Source organism: Dryas octopetala, chromosome 9 (genome assembly GCF_963921425.1).
Source record: "Dryas octopetala chromosome 9, drDryOcto1.1, whole genome shotgun sequence".
Taxonomy (NCBI): Eukaryota; Viridiplantae; Streptophyta; class Magnoliopsida; order Rosales; family Rosaceae; genus Dryas; species Dryas octopetala.
Window position 1 is genome coordinate 9,097,696 of NC_141374.1, and position 12,077 is coordinate 9,109,772.

The 12,077-nt window shown below is 35.2% G+C and overlaps 2 protein-coding genes across 2 annotated transcripts; both read right to left on the minus strand.

Moving 5' to 3' along the window:
- Positions 1-251: 251 nt before the first annotated feature.
- Positions 252-3,601, minus strand: LOC147273759 (auxin canalization protein (DUF828)). Its single transcript, XM_086228598.1, has 7 exons — positions 3,152-3,601; positions 2,250-2,661; positions 1,568-1,946; positions 1,273-1,449; positions 1,077-1,126; positions 934-991; positions 252-778 (listed from the first exon to the last, which is right to left on the minus strand). Exons 2-7 carry the CDS (start codon positions 2,517-2,519, stop codon positions 540-542), a joined length of 1,173 nt encoding a protein of 390 aa, XP_086084724.1. The 5' UTR covers positions 2,520-2,661; positions 3,152-3,601; the 3' UTR covers positions 252-539.
- A 3,619-nt stretch (positions 3,602-7,220) lies between these two features.
- Positions 7,221-9,115, minus strand: TIP2;2 (tonoplast intrinsic protein 2;2). Its single transcript, XM_086228599.1, has 3 exons — positions 8,989-9,115; positions 8,414-8,661; positions 7,221-7,595 (listed from the first exon to the last, which is right to left on the minus strand). The coding sequence occupies exons 1-3, from the start codon at positions 9,113-9,115 to the stop codon at positions 7,221-7,223; spliced, it is 750 nt and encodes a 249-aa protein (XP_086084725.1).
- Between the last annotated feature and the right edge of the window lie 2,962 nt (positions 9,116-12,077).

Consider the following 12,077-nt stretch of genomic DNA (forward strand, 5'->3'; position numbering starts at 1 on the left):
AAAATGAGCAATCCAAATGTACCCATGATGCTGACTGCAAAGATAAATGTGATGCTGATCACTGCAAAGTTAAATGTTTACAGTTGCCTAGCATGTGTGTTAATGGCCTTTGTGCATGCCCATTTGGCCCTGAACACTCTGCTGTACGAGTAATTTCATTTTCAACATGTGCCAGTGATGGTGATTGCACCAAGTTCTGTCCTCTTGAGTGCAGTATCAAAACCTGCATTGAGGGCAAATGTTCATGTGGGTGTCATGGCTGAAATAGATGTTACTTTATCATATGATATGAAATAAGATTTCTAGCTACTACAAAATCTGAATTTCACAGAGAACACACACAATCTCTCATGGCACTTTTGCACAAACGTTCATATGACCATCAAATTCACATATGTTGTAACGTATAACAACAGTAAACTGTATCATTCCCTAATTTCTGTGATGCCTTGTATAAATCTTCTCACTTGTAACAGAAGTATAGTACATAATCAAAGGTTTTAAATGTCCTATTCTTGGACTACATATACACAAGTGAATCATATACTATTACTGATACTTAAAAATTCCAGAGAGCGCTCAGTTTCGTCAATGTAGCTGACTTGACGAAGAAGATTTTTAATCCCATCAACCCATTTTTGCTTATGGACCTTGTTCTTGCACTTGAACTCTAGTAGACCCTGTCCGGTTTTTAGCCCGAAATAGACCTCTTCTGAAATTTCCCTTTCTTTTTTATATGGCCAGGCAGAAGTCTCATCACAAACTCCATAAACAACACCTAGTACCGGCAGAGTACATTCAGATGTTAGCAAATCCTAGCTCATAAAATTGTTGGTAAAGAAAATTTTCTACAAACGGTGCTGACTAAATCAGAGAGGAATGAACACATAATAGTGCAATAAACCACAAAATTTGTGGACAACAAAAACTTACATTTATTCTTCTTGGAGAAGGCTCCTCCAACATGTTTACGTTTGAGTTTTATTTTGACCTGAAGAGACAAATATACGAGTCAGAAACTCAATTTTTCTGTCCAACGCATTCTCCTGATTATTCCTTCGACTAAATTTATTTACCTGAGATTTATTGTTAATGTAGACAGAGACACGCTTCCATTGTAGAACACCTGCATATACCAATTTCAACAAAATCATATGAATTAGTTAGCAACATTTAAGTCCATCTGAAACTTACAGGCTTAACTGAATTCATGAGAAACAATGAACCTTTGCCTATAAATTTCTAATTCTTGTATTGTTTATAGTAAGCTACCTTTTGCGGTAAGTTGCAATAGTTCTCCAACACAGGGAAAGTCCTGCTCCTCCACTTGACTATATAAAGCAGCAGCTGAAGGAGTTTCAGCCATTCCCCTATCATAGGGACTAATAGCAGAATTCTTTCTTGCTTCTTTTGGTAATCTTGCTTTCAAAGCTGCTTCCCCTCGCAAAGCTAAAGCAAAACTTTCCATTAATGGACAATCATGGCTAAACAACATAAAGATAAGACTATGACTGTCACATGGCTAAAATTTGTATTATTTTTATTCTTAGTAAATATGAGCAAGTACCTGTTGCCGCTGCTGCTGTAAGAGTCATAAGATCACCAGGACTTTGAATGTCCACTGCTGATCTGACAGCAGATGCCACACGGTCATGATCCGCTCCAGCTAATTCAGCCATTTCGATACAATGTGATGCCAGCAATTCTGTTGCAAAAGCCAAAGCCATGCTCGTTTTCGAGCCAGGGCCACTAGAGTTTTCTGCTGCAGTTACAGCAGCCAAGGCTGCAGCAACTCCAGCGATAGAGATAGCAGAATGCACATGTGCCCTTTCGACCCGTTCCTTATCTTTCTTCTTCACTGTGCTACTAGTGAACTCCTTATGGTGGAACCATTTTCCAATTGACCCCGTTCTCCGATTATTAACAGATTTTATGACCTTGCCTGACTGCAAGAAGAATCAGAACAATTAGAAAATGGAACTGAAAACTTGCAATTGAAGTTATGACTGTCCATTGAGTGTTATAGTGAAGGACCAAGGGTATCAAAAAATAATGATGTTCAAGTAGGCATAAGCGCAAAATATGTAACTAACTTTACCATAAATGATCCATTATCTAAAGGGCATCCAATTCCTTTCAAGTAAACAGGTTATGTCATTCCTTAGTTCATGAATACTGAGGCAAAATAATAGCTATCTATGAAGAAAAGGGATCAAAATTCAAAGAAATTATAAGGCAGGATAGCTTACTAGCTGTGAAATAACAGTTGCTTCTGGGAATATGTCAGGACTCTTCTCAAGGCAAAATTGCTTTTGTTTTTGAGCAAGAGCCTTTGAGATTTCTGAAGCAGAAAGACTCCATGACCTTGACAAGAACTCCATAGGCTCCTGTGGTGTTTGTGGTTGAGGGATTGCAGGCAAGGATGACACTATTTTCATCTCTTCAGCTTCCTCAACATTCTGTAGCCCATGCAAAGAACCAGTACTACTCTTCCAAGCTGAATAATAACCGCTTTCCATTTCTTAGTCTATGTCCTTCCACACACAGTTTTCAAATGTTTTAATTAATAAAAGGCTTTTCTTCTCTGTAGTGGTGGTGGGCAGTTATATGACCTTTTTTTAACTAATCAAAATTTCCACAATTGATAGCTTTGGCCTCTTCCTGTGATATCAATTGAAGGTAACGTTAGCATACTACTGTAGACTACTTAAAATATCATGTAAAAAAAAATTATCAAATTGGTTTGGTTGTTCAACCAAAAATAACTGAACCGAGGGTTGGTTTAAGAAAAGCAACTCTAAAATCTAGTTCAGATAACCAAAAAGTGAGGGTTGGTTTTGGGTAGAATTTGGAAGTACTCCTCTTGCTTCTTGAAACAAAACTACTTTTTAGACTTTAAGTTCTGCTTTTGTAAAGCAAAATACTTCAAACGTCAAAATCAACAATCAAATACTATAAAGCACTGCCAACAAGCAAAACCCAGTTGGGAATTTTCTAAAATGGGATTGGAAATGGAGGCTTCATAGTTCATATACAAAATAGTCTGTCAAAGTCTCAAAGAGGCATTCTCTCCAACAGTCACTAATTCACTACTACCCTTTGAAAAAACGAAAAACCCAAGTGAGAAAGAGTCAGAGATAGCTTTACTAACCTTGCAACCTTGAAAGCTCTGTATATTGTTTGTAAACAAGCCTCTTAATCCCTTATATATACACACAAGAAAGACCCTGCAGATGCAGAAACAGTGCTAAGAGACAGAATATATTACACGAGCGCATAGAGATACCTTGTGCTTTGAACTCCCCATGAATTCTGGTGGGGCTTGCATTAAAAGAAATCAAAAAACAAAGAGATGAAATTATATCTCACGAAACTCAAAAACTAGGAATCTCCAATCTAAGGAACAGGGGACAAAACACAACCCTAGATAAGCGGGAATGGTTTCTTAACACACATACAAATATACAATGGTACAAGCAAAGCGCTTAGCTAGGCCTATAATTAAGCCTATAGTTTTGAAGTGAAGCATTAGATTATGAATGTATGAATGTTCGTCTGTTATTAATGTTAGAAAGGACTATAGTTGTGTATTTTTTTTGTGGGCTTGGAGGTGCGTGTGTGTGTACTGGTTCAGCGGGAGACCCAATAGCCATGCATGAACGTTGACCGGACGGTGGGGACGGTTTGGGAAGTGGAGCTTTTCTTCTATTCTCTCTTCGGCCCTGGTCCCTACCCTCTTGTATTGTTGGAGAATAAGAAAATCCCACAATATGTAAAATCTTATTCCTCTCTATCTCTTATCAATTTGTTGTGAATGGGATACTCTTTTTTTTTTTCTTTTTTTTTTGGTGTTGAATTTATGAATTTTCAATATTGTGTGGAAAAATATCACTAGATCAATAACTGATTGGTTGTAAGTTAAATACTTTAATTTTATTTGTTTACCACTATTTTCAAAAGTTTAAGCTGTTAGGATGTGAGCTAACTGTTGTTTGATATTGTAATATTTTCCCTCTAATACGTGGAATTCAACTTATATTGGGAAAATACAATTGCAATGACTCCAATTTAGGATCTCTTACTCTAATATCATGACAAAGCTTGTTGGTTCTCCACCATTCTCAAAAGCTTAAAGTTTTAGGATTGATATTCAATATAATATTAGAGTCACCAAATGTAGATTTCTCTTAATAAGAAAGGCAATGTTATTCGCACCCCTAATTTTTTTATCATGCACTACTTTTAATAATAAAATATTGAGTTTGGAGTGCATAATGACAAACTGAAAGTGTGAATAGTAACTTCAAATAAGAATCACATATAAGAACTTTTGATCGATCAAAAGAGAAATCACTTATTCACGTGTATAACTATACATTTGAGCGAGTGTTGAGCATTAGTCTCACATTAATTAGGCTAGGAGTTTAACGAAGCTACAAATATCATTTTAGTATCTCCACCAAACAATTTAAACTTTAAAAAATAGCGATAAAACATCAAATTTTATCATTTCTTTTTTTTTTGTGGGACTTAAAACTCAAATTCTTTTATAGGAAAGTTCATTTCTCGACCACTAGAGTGTCCTAAAGGAACAGCTAAAATCAATTTTTGTTCTATGTCAATTACTATACATGTCATCTACCAAAGCACCGTGAAAGTGTTATCTTTTAAAATAGAAAGGGTAAAAGGGCCTTTGGATTTACTAATGCCATTCCACTTTGACTAACTTTGATATGTTGTCACTAAGATTCAAGTTTAACAGACTGACAACCATTCTAAGAAGTTGGTGGAAGAAAACTTTTCTAAACTCATTCATTTTGGAAATAGTGGCCGGTGGTCACTTTTCAATATATGCATAAAGCATTTGTGTGTTTGCAATAACACTTTTTTTGTTTTTTTTATATATGTGTGTGAAAGTTAGGCCACAAGAGGAGAGACAAGCCTTTATAAGTTTATAAGATCGAGCTGGTTTATGAGCATAGAACAATAATCCACAAACATTGGCTAGGCGATGAAAAGAAACAGTTTGGTCAAGGTAGCCTGCTGTTCACATACCAAATGTCTCTGGACAACATGCACGTGGATATTGGCTCTCTTTGCCTTGACAGATACCTAGTTTAATTATGAGTTGGATATATACCAAGACATGTGCCATAATTCACAATTATGTTACATATTTATTCGTTATTGTCCCACTTGACAGCTCATGTTGTTGGTAGCAAAACGATGCCTTTCATTTCCTTGTCTTACCTTCTGAGTACGATCACTTCTTAGGTCTTACCTGCCAAAGATTCCAAATCACCAAAATTTCAAATTTTGTGGAATGGCAATTGGCACACTTCAATTATCATAGAGGCATCTTATCTATTTTTCCCCTTCAAATTCCTCAAAGGGGCTTAACAATTTCTAGCAACAAAAATACTTTTTACAAGTTCCACGTGTGAAATGTATCCGATTTTCACAATCAGAGTTGATTACAAGTAGTGTGATTGCACATTGTCTCTAAATCTATGAAGTTCTGTATTTTGAGCCAATCTTTATAATATAACTTCAACTTTGAAATATACTCTTAGCTCAGTTAAGTAATTAGAAATGTAGAAGGTGCCCTCAATCTTTCTTGGAAGTCATTTAGATCTGTTCATATTTTTTTTTTTAATCAATTGTCATCCATGAGTTTTGAACACAGGATCTATTCCGACAAATAGAGACTTTGTGTCATCTACAAGATCAAATGATCATTAGAATATTTTTTTGTCCATTAAGCTTCTTGTAGAAAATAGATTTGGATTCTATGTTTGTTTTCTTTATTTTTGCTTGTTTAAATCCTAACTGCGTAATTTAAATTAAATGATTTATGTGACTCTACTCACACCTAAAGCATAATACAAATTCATTTTATTTTTTGTTCCATATCTTTAAATAATAAAATTAAAAGTCAAACATAATAAACAAGTAGAGAATTCGAATCCGTATAAAACCTAAATAGTTTATTAAAAATTTGAAGCACGACGCTAATATGTATATGAAACAAATAAATATGCTTTATTTTTTTATCTAGGATTTGCGCTAAAGAAAGCCTCTTCCTAACTTTTGTTAAGAGTCTCCTAAATCTCAAGAACAACCATACTCATAAGTCATAATAATAAATATAAAACCCGGGCCTCACATCTTTATGGGAGATTCGAGTGTATAGAAATTATTTCAAAAGTTTTTTAGAAGTGAGGCTCATTTTAACTAATAGTTCACAATTATCTGCGCCAGCTGAGCTTTTCCTATAACATCTCATCCTGATAATGAATTGACAAAACCAGAATATATATAATTCATTTGATTAATCAATGATATTATGATATAAAAAAGCAAAATTGTTATATGGAAATGTAAACTCAGAAAGCAACAGGAATATGGCTGTCCTCTCATCTTCCACTACCTCCTTGACTTTCATCAAATCAGCTCAAAGTCTCTGAACTTTACATGCTACAGGAGATGTATTGAAAATCAATATCAACATCAAAGGAAAAGAAGTGAAAAAGGAAGCACAAAAGATTAAAAGCTACTTCTATATTGTTATCCTCTCATATAAGCGCACCACTTTGCATCATATAAAGTAGGGAATAGTGGCCTCAACCTCATCATATTTGTTAAATTCGGACCCACCAAGACATAGACAGGCCAAATAGTCCTCATATTTATTTTTGTGATGGAAGAGGAAATAATAAAAATATGAAAGGATCGAGATGAACATTTGCATTATTACAAAAAAAATTTACACCCTTTTCCATGAGCCAAAAAAAAAACCGTAGTGTCAAAAATTTGTTAAAAATTCAAATATTTTTTCTGCAAAAAGTAAGTGAAACTCGATAAAAAAAAAGGAGGAAAATTTTTTTAATATGATCGTAATACCGTCATATGGTATTATTAATCTATATATTATAATATAGGTGGACAATGAGTTTAAGAATTTAGGGTTTTGAGTTTTAAATATTAATATACACATCATACCACTAAATGGTATTACGATCACATCGAAAAAAATTTACTCAATATAAGATCCACAATTCACAAAACCAATTTGATTTCTTATCTACAATTATTATTCAAGGCTCCACATTTTTTTTCTCCCTTGACATGAACAAGTACAATCAAAGTGCTCAACACCAAAAGCAAGAAAACAGTTAAGTGCTAGACAAACTCCAAACAACAACAATACAACATAGCTCTTAGGCATAATCTTCAGAAGTTGGGACTGAGGCGTAGGACCCAATGAAAATGTCACCATAGACCAGCCCAGCTAAGCCTCCACCAATTAGTGGGCCGACCCAGTAGATCCAGTTTTCTGAGAAGTCTCCGCTCGCCACTGCCGGGCCAAAAGAGCGGGCCGGGTTCATGGAGCCACCGCTAAATGGGCCGGCAGCTAGAATGTTGGCACCAACAATGAACCCAATTGCAATGGGTGCTATTATTCCGAGTGAACCCTTTTTGGGGTCTGCGGCTGTGGCATAGACAGTGTAGACCAGACCAAAGGTTATGATGACCTCAAACACCACACCTTCAAGAGCACCTACTCCTGAGCCAAGTCCATGGGTTGGTACACTCTGCCAAGTCCAAAGCCATAAAACCCATAATCAGAAAATTGGAGTTTAAGACATGTTATGTAAAATTTGATGAATAAAGTTAACAACTGTCAAAACATGAGAAAAAACTCTACAACTCACTTTCTTATTAAATACGAATCTTAAGATAAAAGTTAAATATTTTATAACTCACAAATTACACACGTATTAGATTAATTTGAGTTTTTTGTATTTGTGAGAGTTTGAACTTCCATATATATGATATAGTCACAATCCTCATTTTTTTAAGGTCAGTTTGGTTCAAGTTTTGGAGACTTGAAAATGAAAAATTAATTTCAACTTCACGTTTGGTAAGTACAAGAAAGGAAAATCAATTCATGGCTCAAGAGAATCTGATGGAGAAAAATAAAACTCTTGCTCCAACTTGGGTTTTGTTTTCCCCCTTTTTGGGAAAACATTTATTGCTTTTTTTTAAACAAAACTAACCTGCTATTATTTCAAAATAAATAATAAATTATGGTATAATTAGAAAATTGACTTAATTTCTAATTTATTTTCTCAAGCTTACCAAACACAAGAAAAAGATTTTCACATTCTCTTCCCCTGAAAAATGTAAAAGAATTGATTTCCCAAAAAATCACTTTGTGTTTACCCTTTTATAATTTGAGTTTTCAGCTCGTCCTATATTCATTTGTTTACTATCTGATTTAACAGTTGATTTCATATTCACCTTTTTGGGGCCTAAGTTTATTCCTCTAGATGATGAAACTGTATGACCAAATTATTGTTTCAGAAAATTTATCATGTAATTGTATTTATCTAAGAAATTAGAAATATACCTCACTGGTGACAAACTTGAGGAGAAAGCAAGCAACGATGGAGCCTAAGAGTTGGGCAATCCAGTAGAAGATGCCAGTTAGGATGGTGATGTTGCCTCCAATGGCCAATCCGAGAGTGACAGCTGGATTTAAGTGGCCACCTGAGATGTTGGCAGCGACAGAGACCCCGACAAACAGTGCAAATGCATGGGCCACGGCCACCGCTACCAGGCCTGGAGGGTCCAAGGCTGCATCTGATGTCAGTTTACCTACACAGAACAAACATACATTAATTTTGTTCATACAATAATCAATAATTTGCATAAAAAAGTCAATTTAATTAATACTTACACGATCTAAGTTATAATATATTTAATTAACATATTAGGTTACATATCAATTATCTCATATTATGTAGCTAGTGATATTTAAAATTGAAAATTGATTATAATAATTGACATAACAAATGGAGCCAAAATGTCACAAAATATGACTAAAAATATTCTTGTATCAATTTTTCTAATAGAAACGGATGGTGCCTATATTAGAAAGATGATACAAGACACAGTTGAGATCCTATAGTTAAAGTTACGTACTGTAAGCAAGGGCAGATCCAACACCAGCAAACACAAAAAGAAGGGTGGCAATGAACTCGGCTAGATAGGCCTTGAGGGAGCCAACACTAAAAGAGTCACCAAAGCTACCAAAAGCCAACTTCACCATTTTCAAATCAAGGAAGAAAATCAAAGTGTAGCTAAGCTATAGCTAGTTTCAGAAACTATATATGAACAATTAAGCAGCTTAATTCAGTTTGGTTTGGGTGCATTTCACTCTTTGACCATGGACCATATTTATAGTGCTTAGTTATAGCCTTATAGGAGGCTATACAAGAACGGCCAATGTTGCCGGCTCCAAGTCACCAACTATGCATGTGAGTTGGGACCCCATGTATGAGTTGGCATCCTCTGATTGCATGCCGACCAACCGCCATTTAATTTTTTTTTTGGGTTAATCATAAATTATATAATTAATTATAGGCATTATGGAGATAAGACAACTAAGTTAAGTAGTATTAATTAATGGACCGACAATAAATTTTATAACCTTGGAGATAAGCATGTTCCTATTGGAATATTAATTATTATCAACTTCATGAGCACCACTACTTATATATACAACAATGATTAGTGATTAATTTGAGGAATGATGTCGTTTTCTCGTCGCCTTATAAATTATGATAATGTTGTAGATGGTGATCATAGAATAACAACATTAATCTTCAAATATTAATTGGAGACTTTAATTTTTAAATTGCATGCTTAGCACAACAAAGAAGAAATTTAATAGCTAGATGGGACTAAAAAAAAAACATTATAGTACTTGTGGTCAGTCGAAGGGTAGAAGGAATATTTTTGTGTGATAATTAAGGCAGGAACTGCCTCTACTATTATTTTTTTTTTTTTTTTAGAATAAAGCATATCATTGCATTAAAACAGTCAAAAAGGCAGAGATAATACAAAATATGAGCACAAAGGCTTACAAAAAAACAAAAACCCACAAAATAGAGCAGAAAAGCCCACAAATAATCCAAGATCTCATAACATTGGCATCGAGCAGATACTATAGCCACCAAACGGAGTCAGAGAGGTACCGTAGGAATTAGCGAACTAGTCGCGTTTGGATTCACGATCCTACCAACATCTCTAAGTCGAGGCTGATAATAGCGCAACGTGGCGGATCGGGCAGTAGTAACCAGTGGAAACATGACCGCTACCGGAAAAAATAGTGACTTCCTAACACCTTGTGATGAGCACCAGAGAAAACCTAAAAGTATCAAAACACAAAACAAATCAAAACAAACCAAATCGGAAAAACTCTCACGAAGAGAGGTGGAGAAACTCTTGCAAGTAGAGATGTAAACACTATCACTTATTGGGAGGAGAGTATCCTTAAGGACAAAAAAAAAACACAGAAAAATGAAAAGAAAAACAAAAGAGAGAGGGGTGAGGGGAGGAGTAGTTTGGGAGAACACAAGGGCCACCCTTCCCTCATGGATAGGTTGAGGAGAAGAAAGAGTTTTTTCTTTTGGGGTGTCGTAATTAATTGCTAGAGTTAAGAGTCCACAGTATATACTTCAATATATATATATTGAGTATAATATATAGTTTTGATTTATACATAAGTAGGTGCAGATCAATTTCCCCATACACTTTATGAGTCCGCCATGATAATTAAACAGCTTCACAGTTTGGCGTATATAATTTGTCATTTGTTAATGAGTCATTATGGTGCTTGGTTTAGTTTATTCTTCCATGGTTAATAAGTAATGATTGTGCTTCTGCTTTGTCTTTAGGTGATGTTTGGTTGCGGAAATGGAATGGAATGCAATGCGAATAAGAATGAGAATAGAATAAAGTCAAGTAAGGAATGAAATTGCACAGTATTCGGCAGATTAAGGCTGAAAGCTTTCATAGTGTTGAAGTGTTGAACGGTTGTCTATCCAACAGGACCAACACTATTCATAGGGTTTAGTGGTTTCCTAATAAATGGTAAAAAAATATCTTACATTTTTTGTAATTACCTTGTGAACCCTATGAATTGCTTCGTCCTTAAAAAGCACTGTATTGTCCAGAGTCAAAGTTACTTTGGAAGACAAAGGTATTGCTGCCAAATGACTACTTGTGGCAATGAGGCCTGCCTTTGTTGTGCAAAACTCTTATGGCAACAAAGTTTTATGTGTTTGCCTCATGTCTGTAGCGGTTGAGCTGTGCGACAATTTTTTTGACGAATTTTCCCCATATTTCATGCGATGAATACTATCTCTAGGTGACCAAATTTCTTTCGCTAAAAATAGTTTTTATTATAAGAGTGTTTTGTAGGAAATCATTGAAAACTATGAAAATGTTTAGCACAGGTTTATCGAGCATTGCGCTATTTTTTAAATTTAGATAAGAGAGAGAGAGAGAGAGAGAGAGAGGGGGGGGGGGGAGGGGAGGGGAGGTCATACCGAACACTATGAAAGTTTTTTAGCACTGGTCCGTTGATTATTGTGCAATCTTGTAAAGGGTTTTTTTCAAATATAGTACCTGAACTTTGGACCATGTTTTAATGTGGTATTTGAACTTTAATTTGTCCCAATTGCATATCTATTTTTTTATTTTGTCCCAAATTGATACCAAATTCAATTTCCATCACTTGACTTAACAGAAATTGTTATGTGCAAAGCACATGACCATGTTTCAAGGGATAATTATGTCTTTTAATCATCACTTCTTCTCTCTCCCCCACTCCCGTCACTTCCTCCCCTGGTCATCCTCCTCCTTTCTTCTTCTTCCACCTCCTCCTCCTTTTTCTTTGTTTTTCTTCTTTCTCATGGCTAAATATACATATATAAAATTAAAACAAAAGGCTAAGAATTCCCCCCTCCCAACGATCTGCAGATCCCCAGATCCACCTCTCCATTCTTCTTCTTTTTACTATTCATTACATATACAAAATTTACAAAAAAAAAAAAAGCTAATTAAGAATCCCCCACCAACGATCTGCAATCCCCAAGCCTACCCCCTCCTCTTTCTTCTTCCTCTTGTATCTGCCGATCCCTCACACCCACCTCCTTTTTCTATTTTTGTTGTAGATACATAAAATTAAAAGAAAATAAAAAAGCAGAAATTCTTAAAATTCCCTC

Excerpts from the sequence above, each read along its gene's own strand:
- LOC147273759 (XM_086228598.1), bottom strand. The coding sequence starts at position 2,519 with ATGGAAAGCGGTTATTATTCAGCTTGGAAGAGTAGTACTGGTTCTTTG. Across the intron at positions 1,947-2,249 it reads CAACTGTTATTTCACAGCTA|TCAGGCAAGGTCATAAAATC; the intron begins GTAAGCTATCCT and ends TTCTTCTTGCAG. Across the intron at positions 992-1,076 it reads ACATTAACAATAAATCTCAG|GTCAAAATAAAACTCAAACG; the intron begins GTAAATAAATTT and ends TTGTCTCTTCAG.